Source organism: Rattus norvegicus, chromosome 6, assembly GCF_036323735.1.
Source record: "Rattus norvegicus strain BN/NHsdMcwi chromosome 6, GRCr8, whole genome shotgun sequence".
NCBI lineage: Eukaryota > Metazoa > Chordata > Mammalia > Rodentia > Muridae > Rattus > Rattus norvegicus.
This window is the reverse complement of record NC_086024.1, coordinates 31,723,154-31,743,023: the sequence shown is the minus strand read 5'-3', so window position 1 is coordinate 31,743,023 and position 19,870 is coordinate 31,723,154. Positions and strand designations below refer to the sequence as shown.

The 19,870-nt window shown below is 54.3% G+C and overlaps 1 protein-coding gene across 12 annotated transcripts in view; it reads right to left on the bottom strand.

Moving 5' to 3' along the window:
- Otof (otoferlin) overlaps nt 1-19,870 on the bottom strand; it is a 96,608-nt gene that overhangs the window by 1,453 nt on the left and 75,285 nt on the right. For 3 of the 12 annotated variants that reach the window (XM_063262553.1, XM_063262555.1, XM_063262559.1), the window contains 32 exons: nt 18,465-18,688; nt 17,945-18,053; nt 17,312-17,492; nt 17,091-17,211; nt 16,548-16,648; nt 16,356-16,446; nt 16,126-16,242; nt 15,701-15,853; nt 15,234-15,423; nt 15,008-15,132; nt 14,532-14,666; nt 13,907-14,068; nt 13,627-13,746; nt 12,979-13,140; nt 12,692-12,854; nt 12,030-12,160; nt 10,938-10,967; nt 10,538-10,669; nt 10,101-10,167; nt 8,551-8,687; nt 8,320-8,454; nt 7,993-8,130; nt 7,590-7,717; nt 7,316-7,486; nt 6,545-6,705; nt 5,725-5,867; nt 5,328-5,416; nt 3,491-3,589; nt 3,109-3,350; nt 2,492-2,670; nt 2,292-2,392; nt 1,279-1,901 (listed from right to left, as the gene is read on the bottom strand). In XM_063262553.1, coding sequence (XP_063118623.1) covers nt 1,721-1,901; nt 2,292-2,392; nt 2,492-2,670; nt 3,109-3,350; nt 3,491-3,589; nt 5,328-5,416; nt 5,725-5,867; nt 6,545-6,705; nt 7,316-7,486; nt 7,590-7,717; nt 7,993-8,130; nt 8,320-8,454; nt 8,551-8,687; nt 10,101-10,167; nt 10,538-10,669; nt 10,938-10,967; nt 12,030-12,160; nt 12,692-12,854; nt 12,979-13,140; nt 13,627-13,746; nt 13,907-14,068; nt 14,532-14,666; nt 15,008-15,132; nt 15,234-15,423; nt 15,701-15,853; nt 16,126-16,242; nt 16,356-16,446; nt 16,548-16,648; nt 17,091-17,211; nt 17,312-17,492; nt 17,945-18,053; nt 18,465-18,688 — 4,418 coding nt within the window. In that variant the 3' untranslated portion in view covers nt 1,279-1,720. Of the gene's footprint in view, nt 1-1,278; nt 1,902-2,291; nt 2,393-2,491; nt 2,671-3,108; nt 3,351-3,490; nt 3,590-5,327; nt 5,417-5,724; nt 5,868-6,544; nt 6,706-7,315; nt 7,487-7,589; nt 7,718-7,992; nt 8,131-8,319; nt 8,455-8,550; nt 8,688-10,100; nt 10,168-10,537; nt 10,670-10,937; nt 10,968-12,029; nt 12,161-12,691; nt 12,855-12,978; nt 13,141-13,626; nt 13,747-13,906; nt 14,069-14,531; nt 14,667-15,007; nt 15,133-15,233; nt 15,424-15,700; nt 15,854-16,125; nt 16,243-16,355; nt 16,447-16,547; nt 16,649-17,090; nt 17,212-17,311; nt 17,493-17,944; nt 18,054-18,464; nt 18,689-19,870 lie in introns of those variants that run through there. The other 9 variants (XM_039113005.2, NM_001276720.1, XM_063262557.1 and 6 more) reach the window with 5 other exon arrangements.

Sequence of the window (19,870 nt, the reverse complement as noted above, 5' to 3'; positions counted from 1 at the left end):
ATGTAGCCAAGGATGACTTTTTACTTATCTGCCTGCTTCTACCCGCTGAGGGCTGGGATTCCAGGCATGCGTCCCTATCCCTGGTTTATGTAGCCCTGGCCATTGAACCTAAGGCTTCACAAATGCGGGGAAAGCGTTCTGCCCACTGAGTCACATCCCTGGCCCTCAAACCTTCCCTTTAGGATAAACCCACAGATATTATCCGCAGCAAGCATCAGAGCAGCTTGAGTGCCGTGCTTCACGCTCCACGACTTGCCAACTCAGGGTGCTAACCTGCTCTGCTTTCTGCAGAGTTCTTCGGTAAAGTCCCCTCGTCAGCCTCTACTGTCTGAGGTTTGTGTCAGAAGATCAGCAGGCTCCGTAAAATGTCACAATACAAAATTAAAGTGTTGGATATACTCTGGTGTGTGTGTGTGTGTGTGTGTGTGTGTGTGTGTGTGCATGCCAGTGAGCACAGCTGTGTACACAACAGTGGCCAGAGGAGGACAGAGAAGGTCCTGCTGTTGCACTCTATTTAAGCTAGAGTCTCTCCCTGACCTGGAGCTAGTCTGGCAGGCAAAAAGCCCGGGAAATCCTCCCATGTTTACCCGTAACAGTGCTGGGGTCCCAGGCTCAGATGCAGCCATGCCTAAGCTCTTTTTGTGAGTGCTAGAGACTTGAACTTGGGTCCTCACGCACTTTTTTTTTTTTTTTTTGGTTCTTTTTTTTCCGGAGCTGGGGACCGAACCCAGGGCCTTGCGCTTCCTAGGTAAGCGCTCTACCACTGAGCTAAATCCCCAGCCCCGCCTCACGCACTTTTGACTGAGCTATCTCCCCAGCCTCTGGATATACTTTTCCAACAACTGCCCCATCATCTTTCAGAGGATGCGGGCCATACCCCCATTTAAGAGGGGCAACAGGGCAAGGACGTGGGTCCAGGTTGCCTGAATTTCTATCTCCTGATATTGTGGGCAGGTTAGACCCCCTTGAGCCTCAGTTTCTTCATTCGTAAGATGGTTTAACAGGAATTCCTTTTCCTGGACCTAGGGAATTAGTGAACTGAGAACATGCTGGCAGATCTCAAAGCCTATGGGTACATACATGGTCCTCAGCTGATGGCAGCTTGACTGTTTTCCCTGGTGGAACAAGTTGTCCTGGGGGTAGGAACCAGCTGTGCCCAGGGAGACCTCTATCACAAGGAGGAGGAACTGTTTCGGAACAACCCTCGCCAAACCCCACCCCCTGGACCGCCCCGCCCTCTGGACCGCCCCGCCCCCTGGACCGGACCGCCCCGCCCCCTGGATCATCCGGTCCATGTCTCAGCTTCCTTCCGCCTGTGGAACTGGAGTAGAATCAGAAAATAATTCTCCTGTAGCTGGTAAACACTAGACTGGCACTTTGGCAACCTAGGCTGGAGACCCAGTGCCGCAGAGCCAGGTGACCTTGAACAAGCTATGTCACTTCTCTGACCCAATAATATAAAAATTATAAAATAGCCATTTCTGGTTCTGATGAGATTTAAAGTTTGAAAGTTTGCAATGCATGTTTATGTGGGTGCACATATGTGCTGGGTTCGTCTGTGTATGCTTAGGTGCGTGTGTGTACTTCCATATATGTGTGCACTGTGCGTTCGCATATGAAGTCGTATGTGTATCTGTGTTTGTTAAGTGAGTCCTATGTGCTGGTCAGCCCTTGTCTAGAGGCAGAAGGAAGAAGTACCAGACCCAGGCGGCTGCAGGGCTCAGGCCCCAAGGATCTTCTTGGCCAGGTAGCCAGGCAGAGAGTAGAGAAACAGGGCGAGCAGCAGCAGCAGGAGGAGGAGCAGCAGGAGTTTGAGGAGCAGCCAGCGGTAGGTATGCCACAGGAAGTAGCGGGCAGACTTGAGAGGGTTCAAGAACCAGATGAAGCTTGTGTCGGGCCGACTGGAGCATTGGGAAGGGCAGATGAGCACAAGGAAACAACAGGAGGGTGGAAAGGGGCTTGTCGAGAGAGTCACGGGGAAGCCCACCTACAGCCAGCAGCAAATCTAGCCACCTTTGGCGTGCTTGCATTGCCCTTGTCAAAAAACTAGGAGGAACCCATATCACTATTGGACTTGGTGGCTGGGCTCCCCTGGAAAGGAACTGCCTTCTTTGCTCATGGGCTTTCTTTGGTTTAGAGGGAAGAGGTAGCTTCAGGGCTGAAGGAGGGGCTCCCCCATGATGGGGCTGTGAGCCGGGAGGGAGTAAGGGCAAGAAGACCAGAAGGGTCTGGGCCTCTTCTCTTTTCTGCTCCCATGGTGTGATTGGGGGTCTCGGCAGGCAGGAACTCACTTGGGTTTTTCTAGAGGGTCAGGTTCATTGCGAGCCAGGCCCACCGGGTTCTTCTCCGCCTCCTCTGCCGTGAGGAGGTGTAACTCTGCCTCTACTTTGCCCTGAAGGAAAGAACAGCAGAATTCTGGTGTCCGAACCACAGGGCTGGGTAGCCCAGTCTGGCCCATGTAGGTCTTACCCCAAGCAGGAGTTGTACCCACCGTGAGTTCAAATTCATCATTCTCATTGCGGGCCAGGAGGGGCCACCAGCCTTTGACACGTTTCTGTTTAAAGATGGAAACCAGGGGCACATCCACCTCCCCGGTGGCCATCTCCATGGTGCACTGCTTGGCTGTCTTGGCGCCCCTCGGGAACCGGTTCAGGTCCAGCTCGATGGCCCCTGCGGTAACATCGGAGTCAGTTTCCGGTGGACATGGCAGGGGTGGGGACTATCCTGCTTCCTCCTCTTCCACTCCCGCTCTGGTTTTGCTCTTTCTTAGAGTGTCTCTAGGCATCTGTCACCATCGTCCTGGCTTTAGGGCATCACCCACTGATGTCTTACCAAAACCCAGGCTTGCAGATGCAGATAAAGACGGTGCAATCTGAGACCCAGAGAAATCTGCCTCCCTAGTGATTCCTGCTAGTTCCCCATCAGTGTTTACCTCGACCACCTAGTATGCCCACCCCACCTTGTTGCTCCAGTTATGACCCTGACAAGCAACTGGGAAGATTCTTGGAGAATCTCTGGCTCTGAGGACTAGGTGACCCCCTCCCACGGACTCAGCCTGCCCACCCCTGCCCCTCAGCTCTAGGCCCCAGGTCGTTCTTGGTTCTGCACCCAGGAAGTCATCGGCTGAGAAGTGGTCAGCGTCCCAGATCTGCAGGGTGAGCCGCGCAGGTATCTTGTACTCCGTCTCATCCCAGGAGAACATGGACTCCTTCTTGGACATAACGATCTTCTCTTCGGCCGCCAGGTAGTCGAAGGGGAACAGGTATCGCCAGTTGAAGTTGCCCTCACCCGTGAGGGAGTGATAATGTACGTCTGTGTCCTGTTTGTCCTCCTGCTGGCCCTTCAGCCACCTGCTGGGAGGAGTCACCGGCTCCAGCTCTGTGGCCACACTGCAAGGGCCTCTTCCCACCCCAGGACCCCCTTATCCAGTCTTCCAGGAAAGGGGGCATGCCCGGTTCAGCCTCGCCCAGGGCAGTGACTGTCAACCCACCCCCTCACAAAAATATCACTGGACTTCTCTCCCGTGAAGAAATCGTCGTCTTCCAGGACCACCTCATCTGTGTTCCACACGATGACGCGCAGCTCATACCTGGACAGGTGCAGGGAGGCCCATCAGCAGCCTGGGGTAGGGCTTGCCCCAGGTTCTGGGGACAGGTCAGGACTGGGTCTCAAGAGAAGCCCCAGGAGACTCGAGTGGCTCGGAGAGTTGGGGATGAGACTAGAGGGAGGTTTCTGTTCAGTAGTGCCCAACAGTTAGGGGAAAACCAGCCAGTCTGGATCAGACACCCATGAACACTCCTGGGGCTTTGAGGCTTAAGATGGGGAGGAAGAAGAGGAGGGGCCATGCCCAGCTATCCCCATGTAGGGAGCAGCTACCATGAGGCAGGTCGTATATTCTGTGTGTGTCTAAAGGCCAGAGCTTTGTTTCTAAGAAATTCCCAGTTAAGCTCAGTGGCCCAAAGTGGAAGCCCACGGTTCTGGGTTCCTTTATGTCCTTGTGTTAAACAGGACGTCCATTTTGAGTTTAGTTGAAATTGCAAACGAGGTGGTTACATTTCAACCATTCTGAGTGAGGTGAAGGTGTGGGAATGTGGTTCTCTGCAATAGAGCTGTGTCTACCCCTTCGTGGTCAAGCCTGGAACAGAAAGCATTAGCCTCAGGCTGGAGGTTGCTACAGGCAGAGCTGGCTGCATCATTTGCTTGTGGCCAGAGTAAAATGGAAATACCAGGCCCAATCCCTATTTAAAAGTCCTCAAGAAACGGTAAGGGTTGTAGCTCAGGGGTAGAGTATCTGCCTAGTGTGCATGGGGCTCGGGGTTCAATCCCCAGTATTATCAGAAAAGAAAACCAGTAAGAAATCAAACACGGGCAGCTTTGTATGCCCAGAGGGTTGGCCCCAAATCCAGGGGCTGATGATATGCAGCAGGCAGTGACCATCCTGGCACCTTACTCAGGGGGACACTCAGCTCCAGGAGCCAAGACCACCTAGGTGGGGCAGGTGGCTTAGCTTCAGGTTGGCACTTCCTCCTCTACCACCTCTGGTCCTTTTCAGGCATTCAGTCCCCTATGTTGTGGCAGTCACCCGGAAGAAAGGCTGGTAGAATGTTATGACAGTGGTGCAGAACAGGCTCTGATGGGTTCTTCTGTGTAGGATTGCGTGTGTGTGTGTGTGTGTGTGTGTGTGTGTGTGTGTGCGTGCGCGCGCACGTGAGAGTGTGTGTGAGAAAGTGTGTGTGTGTGAGAGTGTGTGTGTGAGTGTGTGAGAGTGTGTGTGAGTATGAGTGTGTGTGAGTGTGTGTGAGAGTGTGAGTGTGTGAGTATGAGTGTGTGAGTGTGTGTGAGAGTGTGTGTGAGAGAGTGTGTGTGAGTGTTGTGTGTGTGTGTGAGTGTGTGTGTGAGAGTGTGTGTGTGAGAGTGTGTGTGAGAGTGTGTGTGTGAGTGTGTGTGTGTGTGAGAGTGTGTGTGAGAGAGTGTGTGAGTGTATGTATGTGAGAGAGTGTGTGTGAGAGAGTGTGTATGTGTGTGTGTGTGTGTGTGTGTGTGTGTGTGTGAGCGAAGGTGGCTGTGAGGGATGGATATGTCTGTGAGAGGGATAGCACGTGTAAGAGTGTGCCGGGGTGTGTGTCATCTCAGTCATTGTGGGCAGAGCAGAAAGGCCCCAGAAGTCATAGGCTGTTCTGGTTCTCCCCTAGAAGGGCCTGGCCACACCTAAGGCCCTGGGAAGAGTGACTCATTCAGGCTGCCTTCTACCTGAAAGAAGATCTAGGCTGTGGTGGGAAGTAGCTGAGGTGGGGCTAGGGGATAGTATCCTTGCCCAGAAAGCTCACTTCTTGGGTTTCCTGGGGGAGATATCCAGAGGTGTTCCAGGGGCCGGCATATCCATGGGGAACATATCCACCCACAGCTCCAGGCGGCCCTGAGGAAAATAGGGGTGTGGCAGATGTCTCAGTGACTTTTCCTTCTGCACAAGGAGCTCCATTCTCCTGGCCTATCTAAAGGTGCATGCCATCAATTTCTAGCTTTGGATGCTAGGATGTCTTATAATGTCACCAATATCCAGTAACAGCTTCTGGGGCAGGGAGCCAACAGTCTGATGTAGGTCTCAGAACCACACTTGCCCTTCAGGTTGGCCTCATTGGGGCAGTACGTGGGAATACAGTGGGGACACAGGGAATATTGTGAACTCCATTTCTACCCTGAGGATTCCAGCCACGTGCACATCACCTGCTCAATGCCTGGCTTGTCAGGGTTGAGCAACGGCCTGGTCTCCACGTGCTCCGGTACAAGGCGGCAGCCCACCCGGGGGATGTCCTCCCAGTGTCTCAGAGCAGACAGTGCCACGTGCTCATCTGTGGGCTTCCTCTGACCTGTGGAGGCCAGCAGATCAGGTGCATACACCTGGCCTCTTCAGAACCAGGGGGCCCTGAGTCATGACCTATCTACCTTACCTTTGTTTTATTACTAGGGAGACAGACACTGAGGAAGGCCAAGGTCTCAGCTACACCCCAGGCTCCAGAGAGACCCACGACCCTGGCTTACCAGGCTTAGGGAAGTTGAACAGAGAACCCTGATGGGTTGTGAAAGGGATAGACAAAGGAGGAGAAACCACTTCTGTGGAGGTCTAAGTTCTCCAACACAGACCCTTCCTTCTCTAGCCTCTGGGAAGTGTCTCATGGGGAGAGAGGAACAGGGTGGGTGGAGGTGGGGTGGGGCTTGGAGTCAGAGAGACTGGGCCCACATCATTGCTCTGCCTCTGTAGAGATGTATGACCTTGGGCAAGTCACCAAACTAGAACTTGGGTCCCAGTTTGCTCTTCTGTAAAGTGGGGGTATTTTCCTGGCCCATTGGGGGACGAATGAGAGAGAAAGAGGGGAGTCAGTGTGTGAGATACAGGAGAAAGCATTAGGGCAGTGGCTGGGCAGGCTGGTGGGGGCTCTGGGGTATGGAGCACAGGGTCACTAGAGGACATCTGGAAGTCCCCCATAGCAAAGTGTGGCTCTCTGATGGCCTCTGAAGCCTCCCAGCTGCTTCCAATGTCCCTTACCATTCTCATCCTCTATCTCTGAAGGCCCTGTGAAGACACGGTTGGCGACCTTCACTCTCCCATGGGGACCAAAGTGGGGGCCGTCCACTTTGCCCTCTTTGCAGAGGCGGGTCAGGATCTGGCTGGGCTTCATGGGGTCTCTCCAGATATTATAGCCATGTCTGTGAATGGGAAGAGACACAGGCATGAAGTGGTTCAGGCTGGGTCCTCCCAGGTGGCAGATCCTTCTAGCTAGTTCTCCACAATTGCCTGTTGCCTACATCAGCAATGGGCCTCCTGCAGCCCCAGGTTCACCCAAGACACTAGGACTGCTGGGGCTGGTCCTTCTAGTTTGAGCTTTGGCTCTGACATCTAGGTGCTCCCCAACCAACCATCACCCCATCATCCCTTAAGAGCCCTTGTGAGGTATCAGGTAACCAGAGAAGGAAGGGACTTGACCAGGGCCACTCAGCCTGTAAGAGGCAGAGGCCTTTCCAGCCCTGCCCCATCTCTTTCTTCTTTTCCCCATTCTGCCTCCTTTGTCCTGGAATCCTTTCCCTGCCTTATCTTGGAATATTCAGGCCCGGCCCCTGAAGCTACACTCAGAGTGTGTGGGGTGAAGGCATGTCCCAGGACCAAAATCCTAGCATGGTCACCTTTCCAAACTACCACTCAGAGTCCTGTCTTAGTGTTAAGATGCAGCCGTGCAGCAGACATCAGTCCCTTCCCAATCCTTGCCCCCAGCCTGTCCCCAGCCCCTCCCCAGCAACTGGGCCCACTCTGTTTTCGCACATGGAATAGGTCTGCGCGATGCCGCAGGTAGCACGGTGCTTGCTGTAGAAGCGGTTTTCCAGGTCGATCTTGGTTTCTCCGATGAGGTCATCAGTGCCCACCAGATCCCAGTCGTACACAGCCACTGTCAGCATGGACTCCATGGGGAAGGAGGCCTCAATGTCAAAGGACCTGTTGGAGGGGGTATTCAGAAGAGGGTATAGGTTGAGACGGGTAAGGGGTGAAGACTGGACTAAGAGCCAATGTGGGCACAGAGGGCAGCTCGAGGCCTTACTTTCCAAAGACAGGGTTGAGCTGCTTGGAGATGTAGTTCTCCTTGTCTCGGATGTCAGTCTTGCCTAACTTGATGGCGATATAGGGGTCGGCTTTGCCATTGATGTCAGCCGGGTGCAGGTCTGTGGCCTAGGCAGGGTAAGTGGTGCCTAAGCAGACTCTTGGGTGCCCTTGTCCCATTCCTGAGGGACCCATGATGTTGAGAAGTGGGGACAGAGGCATTGGTTTAGAGACAGAAGTCTCACTGTGTGGCACTACGGAAGTTGCTGGCTCTTGTTGCCAAGGCTGGACTTCCTCTCTAGAAGTATGGGGACTAGACCAGTGGATCCTTCTAATGTCTTGGAGCAGTCCCTCCAGCAGGAGGCCTGGAGGCCTGCAGGAAAGGGATGCAAAGGGAGTCTTACCCGGACCACATAGATTCGGACCAGCACATTAATGGGGTCATTGCTTGGGATGCCCTGGAACATTCCGTAGGTGGGATCGTAGCCAGCTTCACGAGACACATCCTCCGGGAGTGGCACTTTGTACACACAGAGGGAACCCTGGAGCAAGGCATGAGGTGGGGTTGTCAGGCTGCCAACTAGCCTACGGTGGAGGCACACACTGTGACAGGGCCGTAACACTTCAGTTGCTGGACCATGGAAGGTCCAAGGATTTTAGAGGCAGTGATGAGGGACGTAGGGAAATGAGGTTGTGGGGGATCAACGGCTGGGCCACACTCTTTGCCTGACCTTGAATCGGCCTACTATGCGTTCTTCCTCTGTGGAGCCATCCTCATCATCCCCAGTCTTGCCCCGTAACAGGTTGAACGTGTGCAGCCAGTCCTCAAAGTTGTCAAACTCCGACTCTAGCTCCTTGGGATACACCTGGGCAGGACTGGCTGTCAGGCCTCATGCCAGCATCTGGCCTCATCTGCTGCCTCCCACCCTACATCTGGACAAGGTCTACTCCCAGCCCCCCACCTTAAGCTCGTCGATCTTGGCTTTCTTCTTCTCAGGAGCCTCCGATCCCTGGCCAGGGCCAGGGTTCTGATTTTTCTTCTTTTTTTCCTCCTTTGCAGCTCTGGACTTCTCCTTGTTCTTCACTGGCCCCTTCAGGCCTGGCCCAAAGTAGAAAAGGAGGCTCTAGTCAATCTAGGGCAGTGTGGGGCAGAAAGGGCCAGAGCAGGAAGGTCTGAGCCCCAGACCTGGCTCCACCACTTTTCCCCCACTTAATTTTGGACTCTCAATGTATTCTACGAGGAGGTACAGACAGCGGGTTATGCCCGAGTCAGGGGCACAGACTATTGTCTGCTCTTAGCAGAGTGAGTAGGGAAGGGTTTGGATCTGGAGTCAGGAACCTGTCCACTGTCTGCTCCCTTGGTTCCCTAGGTATATATTAACAAGGTTGTTTCCTACAAGCATTTCCCAAGCTGAATCTGGTGGAATCTGAGGCCTAAGTGCCACTGGCATGCTTAGACAAAAAGGAAACATTTACATAGTATCTTTCTTTGAAATTGATAACACCAGTGCTTGGGGAGATGGCGCAGAGGTGAAAAAGCTAGCTATGTAAGTGTGAGGACCTGAGTTTGAACCCCTGGAATTCATGTAAAAGTTGGGTGGTAGCATTAGTGATTATAATCCCAGAGCTCCTATGGGGACATGGAAGGTAGAGACAGGAGAATTCCTGGAAGCCCCCAGGCCAGCTAGTCAGGTGTACACAGAGGCAGTGAGAGCCTGTTTCAAGCAAGGTGGAGGATGAGGAGAAACACATGAAGCTATCCTCTGAGCTCCGAGCCCATGATGTGGTACATGAGCACTTCCCTTCACACACAACATGCACACACACACATACACACACACACACGCTCATAGATACATACACATACATAGACACACAGTCATAAACACACAGACACACACAGACACACAGGCACACAATCACACACAGATACACAGTAACACAGAGACATAGGCATACACACAGACATATGCAGATACACAGACATACAGTCACACATACAGACACAGGCACACAACAGAGACACACACAAAGTCACACATAGACATACACTCATACAGACAGACACAGATACACATAGATACAAAGATATACATACTCATACACAGACAGACACACATGCACACACACACACAGAGACACACACACACACAAAGATACACACAGAAACACACTCGCATCACAATACTCATATAAAGGCTCTGAGAAGTGTACCAAAGGAATGCACTTAAACCAGCATTTCCTAGATGGATCTGTCCCCAGAATCTTCTTTCCCTTCCAGAATAGTATTAATGTAGTTCCATGGGAGAGGTTACAGAAACTGTGGAACAAACTAGGAGGTCTCTTCCAGCTCAGATGTTCTATTGATCTCCATGGTTGCTGAACTGAGCAGAGTGGAACTGCTGTAGCAGTCCTTAGCTGGATCCTTGGAGCCCAGACCAGCACTGAAGGAGCAGGTATTGTTCCGGGTGGAGGGATCTAGAGATCCGGATGCTGGGGGTCCAGGGCTCACCCTCAGTGCTATCCATTTCTTCCTTCTCTTCCAAATCAATCCCAGAGGTCTCATGTTGTCGAAGTTGCTGCCAAAACATGAAGGGGCTTTCCTGACTTCCCAGTTACTGATGTCTCCATAGCCTGTGGCGTGGCATCTTCAGCTTCTAGACACAAGACTAGAGCTGCTCAGCGTCTTTGTGACACCTATCTTTGGGCTCACACAACATCTGGTATGGTACCTGGCTCATCATGAAAATGTCAGAGATCTTTGTGGAACACACAGCTAAGCTAGGAGGTGAACTGCCCATCAACCTGAGGAGGGAGGGCTCTGAAGGGAGGGCTCAGGGAACTGACTCTGAGGGTTAGAGTAGGAGCTGAGGGTGTGATGTACAGCTGGTTCAGCTGCAGCCCACCCCCTCCATTCCTCCTTACCCCCCGACTCTGCCCAGGCCTCACCTCCTTCATTGTGTCAATGGAGGCAAAGTACTTGGACCACCAATCCAGCATGCTCTCATCGGGTTCCTCCTCCTCTGCCTCCTCTGATGGGCCTTTCTTTTTCTTCTTCTTCCTTTCCTTCTCATCTTCAGCCTGGGGGGTTGGCCAGGTTGACCACCCCATAGTTTCTCCTACTCTCCATTCTTTTCCAAGACTCTGAATGATTCCTACCCACGGCCCCTCCATCCACCATAGTACTGTGGGAGGAGTCACAGCCTGCCACTGTGAACCACAGGCCCAGGCAGGACTGTCACTCAGGGAAGGATGGCTGGGCTCAGGAAAGTCCTTCAGGCCCGGCACCGGTGTCAGTGAATGGAATGGTTCTCCTACCCCGAGGCCCTTGCATGGTTCCCACACTTACCACATCCACCTTGACCACAGCATCAGAAGTCTGCAGAGGGAAAGAACCAAGGAGACAGGGCAGGATTAGCCACTGAGAACTAACTGGAAGGGGCAGGAAGCAGGGCAGCCCAAAGGACAGGAGCCACAAGGCTGCACACAGCTGTGAGCCCCTTGCCCTTGACTACAAGGCATTCAGATTCAGAAGGGCAGGCTACCTGCGAATGTGACTAAGGGCCTACTCGAGGCTCCCTTTGCTGTTCCCTCTGGCTTACTAGACCCATGGCTGCCTGTATCTTAGAGTCACCTATGAACAGCTGGTGAGTCTTCACTGGGGAGGTGATGGGGGGCGTGCAGCAGAATATTCAAAACCAAGCAGCTTGGCAGTGAGCTTTCTAGGCAGCGCCACCAAGAGCTGCAGCACCACCAAGAGCTGCAGGACCCAGTGTCTCATGCTGTCCTTTCTAGAGACCATTGGCAGCCCCAGGCCTACTCACTGGCCCGGTCAAAGGAAGATCATTTTAGATCAGGTCTCAGAAACTGGGAAATGCCCCAGGCTGTGTGAGGCAAGTGACGCAGTGAACAGGAGGCTGGAAATGTGGGAGGGAGGAGGAAGGGAGCCCTTTCAGGGTTCTGGGCAGGACCTCAGAATGGCCAGCTGGAGGCGGATCTCTCCCGCCCTCTACTACAGCCTTTTTCTATCAGGTAGACACTCCCAATCCTGAAGCCAGAGGACTAAGTCCTTCATCATGGGAATCCCCAGCCTGGGCTCATGGGGCAGCACTTGGCATGGAAAATGCCCTCCCCTCCTCCGTACAAAAGACGCCTGTCTCATAAGCGGTCCATCACCTTGGGGGTCACTTCTGAGGTGAAATGATGCAGGTTGCCACCTCAACGCTACCCATTACCATTCCATGTCTCGCCTGTGCACACTGTCTGCTCCCCGACCCCCTAGTACCTGCTGCAGACAGTGCTGTGTGATCAAAGTTAGCTTCTGACAGCTACACGGAGAGGCAAGTCAGTGCTGCACTCCCAGGAAGGCCCGCCTGGCTCTCCAGTGTGCTACCTGTGCTTGCGTGTCTCCGGCCAGCATCGGGCCGGCCACTCGCCTTACCGCATCCAGCTTCACCAGGGTCTCCAGCTTCTTAACTGGCACTTCAGGTTCCATGCTCACTACAACCTCCCCTGTGGGGCAAGAAGAGGGGCCCCCATTGCACAGCATGTGGTAGCCCCGGAGAAGCCTGACTGGACAGACAGAGAGACAGACAGAGAGAGAGGAGGAGGAACAGAGTCACAGTGAGAGGCATTAAGGAGGGAAGAGCGTGATCTGCAGTGGACTCTGGAACTTTCTCAGGGCAGAGGAGGGACAGGACTTATATAAGAACAAGATGGTCCTGAGGAAGCGAAATGAGCTAGAGAGAAGGGTGGGTCATTGTGCATCCAGACAGCAGAACTGAGGCTAGACCTGGAGGTGAGGCCTAGGAGGCTGTCTCCAGGGGAGGGACTGGGTCTCCTCCAGCACCTGGTGGAAGACGTCATCTGCCCTCAGCCTTCGGAGGGCCTGTCCAGTGCTGGCTCTGGGCCTCAGAGTAAGGGGCAGCCCTGTGCAGCCTTCTGTGTTCCCAAGGGAGTCCATCATCCCCAAACCCCACCGCACTGCCATGCTACCCCTTAGACAGATGCTCTAGAAACCATGATGGGTGCTTGAACTGCATTATGAGATGGGACCCTTCTAGGAGCCCAGTAGAACCAGACCTGGGCTTTAGGTGGCCCTACCTGTGGTGTTCCAGTTGGCGGCCGAGCGGTCCGGGGGTCGGTAGATGAAGCGTCGTAGTGAGCTGACTGCATGGGAGCCCACCAGGGTGTATCGTCCAAAGGCCCGGCAGTCCACCACCCGGATGTTCAAGGGTGGGTGCAGGAGCTCATTCTCTGGGAGGTCCTGAGGGATGGTGGTGACAGTTTACAGTCTACACCTCAGAGAAAGGGCCCGAAGAGGCTCCAGCTAAGGCAAACTTCGCTGGTCATACCTAGCCCTGCCCAGATCTGTCAGCTCTTACACTCACCACTTCAAACCACTTGACCAGGGTGTTGAAGTTGGGGTTCTTCTTATAATTGTGGATCAGGGACGATTGTACCCCTTTTCCCGCACACTCGATGTCCACCCGTGGCCGGTCCACCTGGGCCAGGTTCACCCTCTTTAAGTCCCTCAGGCCCCAGAACAGCACCTGATAGCGGAGGGAGAGTGTGGTTCTGTAGAGGGAGCCAGTGGTGGCTGGGAAGGGTGACCCAGGAGAACAGGGGTGGGAGTAGAAGCTAGATGGCAGTGGGCAGGCACAGGGAGGACAGTGCAGACAGCGCCAGGAGGCTGCATGAGGGGAGTGCCCTCCGAAGGCTGAGGCAGTGTCTTTAAGAGTAAAGATCACTGTGGAAGGAAGAGGGCTTAGAACGGCTCTGGGCACAGTGATGTGACTGTCAGAGCGAAACAGCCTAGGCTGGGCTGGGACCTGAGTCAGTGCTGCTGACTAAGGAGTGACCTTAGACAAGCCCCCTCCACGCTGGACCCTTGGTATCTTTTTTTCTGAAACTGAGAAGCATCCCTATGGGACTAGGAGTTTGATGGCTCGTGGCCCTCTATGTAGCAAGAGAGAGAGGAACAGGCCTTGGGCGAAGGTCACGGACGGGGCGGGGAGGGGCACAGCGCCCTCACTCACCTCCACTCTGTACTTGCTGAGCACGGGCCGGATTCCCACAGGCACAGGCATGATGGGCCCTCTGTCCATGTCCACTGGGCCATTGATGGGTGGCAGGTCAGCCTTCCCCGATGGTCCAATCTGAGGAATGAGGTCATAAACTCAGTGGCGAGCCCAGGGAGAGGGGGCCCTTTCCGCAGTGAGTTAGTGTCATGAGAACAGAAGGGACAGGCAGGCCACAGAGCCCAAGGCCCCTTGAGATCTGACTCTCAGCCCTGACCCCCTTTGCTTGCCCCCTGACCTGCAGCAGCTCAAAGGCAGCCAGTAGGTCTCCGGCCGTGGCGTTGCCTCGGTAGATCTGGTAGTACTCAAGCTGGGGCGGGAAGCGAGGCGGGCAATATGCCTCGTCTGCCATCTTCACCAGGGGCTTGGCAAAGGTCCGGCCCATGAAGTCAGCTTTGCCCTAGCACAACAAAACTCTAGAGTTCCCTTGGGCACCCCAACAGTTGAGTTGGCTTGTAGGCAGCGTTGGCCCTTCTGATCCTTCCTGCCTACTCCAGAACCTCCATGGAAAGACTGCTACTGATTGTGATTTCGTACAGGGAGGGATCAGAGCCCTGGGGGTGGGGGTGGGACTGTGACAACAGGGCTTCCTGGTACACCTCTGGAAGATTTGGCCTCAGCATGTTTTATCCAGGAGATGGGAAACACCATGGTTTGCACCTGGTCCCCAAGAGGCTCATGGTTCTGGAGAAGGATCAGGCTGTGGTGGGTGGGCAGGAGGCACCTGGAAAACTTGGTGAGTAGCCCACTTTCCCCACAAACCCAGTTGCCACAGAGGCAGCCAGCATAGAGCTTCGGGGGAGGGTAGGGAACCAGAAAGGGGAGGGTCTGCTAGAGGTCACTGGCGCCAGTGCCCACTGTACCATGCTGTCCTGGTCGTAGATTTCAATGACAATGATGGGGGGATCATCTCGTAACTCATGAGCTTCACCGTACAGCTCCAGGTTGTCAAATACCAGCATTTGGTCCCAAGTAGGACACAGTGTCTCGTTTAGGACCTGATCATGGGGTGAGGGGTGGGGAACAAGTGGTGGATATTGTTTCCATTCAGGAACTCTACAAACAGTAATGGCTGAATGTCCTGCTTTTCCAGAAATCCCCAAAGAAGAGTGCAGGCCCAGGCCTTGGGCTGCCTTAACCTCCTCAAAGCCACAGGGCTTCTATGAAGTCTATTCCCAGGGCCCTACTAAAGACTCCCTTGCCTTGTGGGCGTAGTCCAAGCTGGTGGACTCTATTAGCCTAGCCAGCTACCTGAAGGGCTTCCCTCTGAAGGTCTGGGGAACTAGCAAGCCTCCCAGTGCTCCCCAAAGCCAGAGCTGCCTCCCCCTCAGGTCCTTACCTCCGTGCACTGGCTCTGGTTGATGAAGAAGACTCGGGCAAAAGGATCAGAGAGCCCAGTGCTGTCAGCGGCGAAGAGGCTTCGGGCCTGATACATGTGGGCTCGGAGCTGGAAGGTTTGCTTCTCTGTGGGGAAGAGAGGGCTAAGCCATGCCATGTGGCCCTGTGGTCCCCTGGGAGTTTAAGCTGGGAGAGTAGCCCACCCAGGATGAGGAGGCCTCACTCACTGGTGTAGACAAGGCTGATGGGCGGAAAGGAATGCAGACCCAGGCCTTGGGCTGCCTTGACCTCCTCGAAGCCACAAGGCAGGCCACACAGGAAGTCCTTTCTCTGCTTGCTGAGGCCCAGCCACAGGTAGAGTTCCAGCTTGGCCTGTACTGTCCAGCCTGCCGAGCCGAAGCCCCTCTTTCCTGGCAGCTAAGGGCAGGCTCAGGGTCACCAAGAGCCCGAGAACTTCCAGGACCCACAGGGTAAGGGAGGCCCAGGGCAGTGTTGAAGCGTTAGACAGAGTTATAGTTACCCCCTCTCTGGACAGAGCTGAGTGTGAAAGACTAAGAGGGGAAGGCAGGTGGGGACAGGCGGGCTCCAGACCTCCGAGAACCTGCTATTAAGGGCTCCACCTCCTCCTCTTAGGCCAGCCTCAGGGGAGTCTCTTCGAGAACCCACCCCACCCTAGGCTCATCCCCTGTAGCACCTTCAGGAAGAGGGTCTTGACCTTGGCGCAGTCCTTGCCCAATTCCTCCTCCACAATGGAGAACAAAAGGTCTTTGGAAGGCACGCGGGCGTAGGCGATACGTTTGTTATTACTCATCATCCAAATGAACACATCGGGGATGCTGTGCTGGGGCTGCAGCAGAGGGCCGGGGGGCACAAGCCAGGGGACCCGGCCTCACTAGAGTGCTACCACACCTGAGCCTGCTGCACCCCACTCCTGGGAGCTGGGCCTGGGTGAGGAAAAGCTGGGGGGCGTGAAAGGGAAGGACCCTCATCTTGGGTCTTCCTTTCTCTCCCACTGGGCTCAACCTTGTCAACAGTTGGCTATCAGTCAGTAGAGGCCACCTAGGGGATCTGGACAGGATGAGCTGCCCTGCCCTCTCGCCCTCTTCTCAGGTCACACACCTCATCAGCTAGGAAGCGTAGCTTCTGCAGGAAGTTCTGGCATAACCTCAGCTTGTCCCGTACAGTGTGTCGCTTCACCTGAGCCCTCAGGCTCTTGGCTTGTTGTCCCATGCTCTCCTGTTGGGAAGAGTGTGGGAGGAGCACTCAGCTTTGGGTGTCAGCTTGACCTCAAGGACAGACGTCCCCTGTTCATTGGCTTCCTTCATTGGGGGGTCTTGCTGTGACCTCACCAGCTCCCTCATACAGGATTTGAGGCGCTCCCGATCCAGCCTGGTGCGGGACGAGTGACCCTGGTCCTTGTCCGAGAGGGAGAGGAAGCGGCTGCAGAGGGGTTGGGATAGAAGAGACAGGACTTAGCCGCCCTCTGCCCTGCCCTGGCCTGAGTGTCCCCTGTCCCACCCTACCCTCTTCGTGGGTCTCACTGGCAGCCACAGCTGAGTTCCTCTAGCACACCCCGCAGGCGTCGCTCCGGGTAGGACTTCTCCGTTTTGATCATCTCCTGGACATCATTCAGACCTTCTTCCTGTGGAGCAGGGTTTCAAGTGCATTCTGGGCCTTAGCCCTCCTCCTCCTCTTCCCCCAGATCTTTCCCGTTCACCCCAGGAACCTAGTAATGCGGGCCAGTTTATATGCATAATAAAGGAGCCACTAATCCCCCAGGGTCTATTGTAGACATAAGGGACTCTTGGTTAGCTGGGAGTCCTCAGCTCCTTCAGGAAGAAGCACTACGGCCATGGTGGACAGAGCACACCTCAGGACTGGAGAGAGGTCTTGTGCAGACCTGAAGTAGCCTGCCCAGCTGCCTCTGAGAGCCCAGACCTAGAGGGGACCCTTAGACGCTATTCCAGAGCTCTGGGACCCTGTGGGTGTCCCTTTTCTGTATCTCAAGACAAGCCTCTGGAGACACAGCCTGTGTTTTACATGCACCCACTCTCCCAGATCCCGTCACCCGCAGCCTGGCTGACCAGCTTGTCAGCAATGTGGTCCATGATGTTTGCGTTGTAGAGACGGCGCCGCTGGTCAGGCCACCAGCTCTTGATGTAGATGCAGGGCTTGCGCTCTAGGTAGGGCAGGTGGAAATAGTTCCTAGGGCAGGATGCAGAGGGAGGTTGAGGGACGTTGAGGTCTAGGGCCCTAGGAGGTAAGGGCCAAGGCCACTTGAGGATGGGCAAGTGGCAGGGCCCACCTGTCTGTGATCTGGGGCCTCATAGGTGGGGTGGAGGACACTGAGGCCAGGTCCCCGGCTTCATCACCCTCGTCGTCACTGGAGTTCTGAATCAGGTCTACCTCTTCTTCATCCCCAGGTTCCTTCCGGGGCCGAGGCCTCTGGGGCCGGGATGTACCATCGACTTCATTGCCATAGTTTCCTGGACATAGAGTGGCTTGTGAGAGGCCTGCAATATCCCCTTCCTCACCCACTCTGCCTCCATGTATTTCTCTCGGAGAGGTAAAGTCAGAGAACAGGGCTCAGTTAACACCACCCAGGGAAGAGCCCCATGTCAACCATAAGGGCGACCTCTGATGTTGGCTGTGCCCAGTTCAGAGCACGGTCTAGATTTCTTCTCTCTTTTCTTGACCATAGGGTACTGGGGGTCCCCTTACTTTCTTCTAATGTTCTAGTCCCAGTCTGCCCCTTTAGTAGAGTGAAGGTTGACCTCTCTTATAGTCAAGTACATTCCCAAGAACCAGAGCTGCTTCGTGGGTGTCTGAGGACAGTCGTGGGAAACATATCAATGTTGTCCGATCTCTGTAGCATGGGGCACAGTGACAACAGTGACAAGCAGAAGCCCAAAACCTTCCCTATGATCTCAGTACTCACCTATGGTCACCTCAAAGGTCACTGGCTTGTCCCCATTTTTCCGGTCGATCATTGAGGCTTCCAGGAAGGCTCCAAATAGGAAAAATTCTTCCATTCTCCCTGTGCAGCTCTGTGGGGGAGGCAGTTAAACCCTACGCTGAGCTTTTGTGGGGCAACAGGCCTGGGTCAGGGTCCTAATGTCATAGATAGGCTCTTGGCTGACAGTTGGGATGGGTCCTATCCAGCTTTGAGGCTAAGCAGTCTGGACTCAAGCCCTATTTGCTCCCCAGAGAATGGCTAGCTCTGTAGATACAAGGATGGTCGTGGCTGAGAAAAGGGGCAGGGGTGGGTGCCATCGGTCACTGGTGGCTATAATGGGGTCTCTGGGTAGGGCATAGGTCAGCAGTAGATGGGGACTGAGGCCTTGCCAAGGGGTCAAATAGGGCCTCTGAGTAGACAGGATAGCAATGGGGAAAAACAGGAAGTCAGCTGCATGCTGGGGAGAGGGTGGTGTGAGCCATCTGGCCAGCCTTGCCCTTACCTCTGAGACAGGTGTGGCCTGCTCCACCTGCACCTCGGTGGAGCTGGTGAGCTCTGGGTTGGAGGTGTCTAGGATCTCCACAGCCAGTCCCAACATGAGGCGGGCACGGAAGGACACCCCCTCACCCAGGCCCTCATTCAGGTCCTGGTGCTCGTCCAGCAGCGTGTAGTTGCGTGTGGAGCCGTACATGTTCACCCAGGCTGGGCCGAGCGTAGGCAGGAAGCCTGGAGCAGTGAGGAGAGAGGTAGAGACACAGCCATATCCAAGGCTCACTCAGGATGCGGGGTCTTTGTGAGCTCTGGGTGCTGAGCTCAGGGCTCTTTGCCTCCTGGGTACCAGGCAGGTGTGGGCAGCCTTCTCACTCACACCTACATAGAGTGCCTTCTGGTTTCTCCTTAGTCCCTGTGGGGGCCCTGGTGAGGTGTGTAGGAGGGGAATCCAGGCTCCTGCTCCCCCCTGATTCCTGTAGGCACCACTTGTGGACGGGGGTCAGTTCTTTCTGAACTCCTCAACATGGATCCTGCTCTATTTTGATTTGTTTCTGGATGAAGTCTGTCCATCTACCGTACCTCTCCTGCTTAGGGGACCTTCCCTCCTCTCTCTGTTCTCTTGGTTATTTGTGGGTCCTCAGCTCCTTGAGGAAGACGCACCCTGGGCTGTGAATATGGTGGGTTGAGCGGGACCCGGGTCCGGAGAGGAGCCTTGTCCTCTGTCTTTGACAAGTCTCTTCTCACACGCTTAAGTCTTGTTGGGCCAGTTAACAAATCTTGCTTTTATGTGAATCTAATTCTTCTTTATGTACTTTCTTTTAAACAGTTACTCTTGTCAGAATCTGGATATGGACACACACCTTTAATTCTAGCAGGCTGATCTCTGTGGGTTCAAGGCTAGCCTGGTCTGTAATGGTAAGAAATGAACAAACAAACAAAACTATTTATTATATGTGGGTACACATTTATGATGTGCGTGTGGGGGTGCCCTGTGTGCACAGGAAGGTTGAATCAGAGTTTCCCAGTGGCCTGGAAGCTAGCTAGTCTGGCTGGGATTCGAGGAGCTGCAGAGACCTGTCTGTTTCTGCCTCCTTGTGCTAGGCTCACAAGTGCTGTCACTCCATTGCTGACTGCCTTTTTTTTTTTTTTAAACATCAGTTCTAGACTTTAAACTCAGATCCCCACGAAGCATCTCCCCAGCTCCTATATTTAATTTTCCGTTAGTTTTGAAAACACAGCATTAAAAAGATGAGATATGGTTCACATATAAAATGTGGCATCCAACGTGCACATTTGGGTGGCTAGAGTATGCTCAGCATGTTGTGTGCCCATTGTCACGTTCCATCGCACTTCTGGCCACCCTAAAGAAGCCCCACACCCCCGAGCAGGTGCTTCCGACCACCCTCTGTTTGTTCC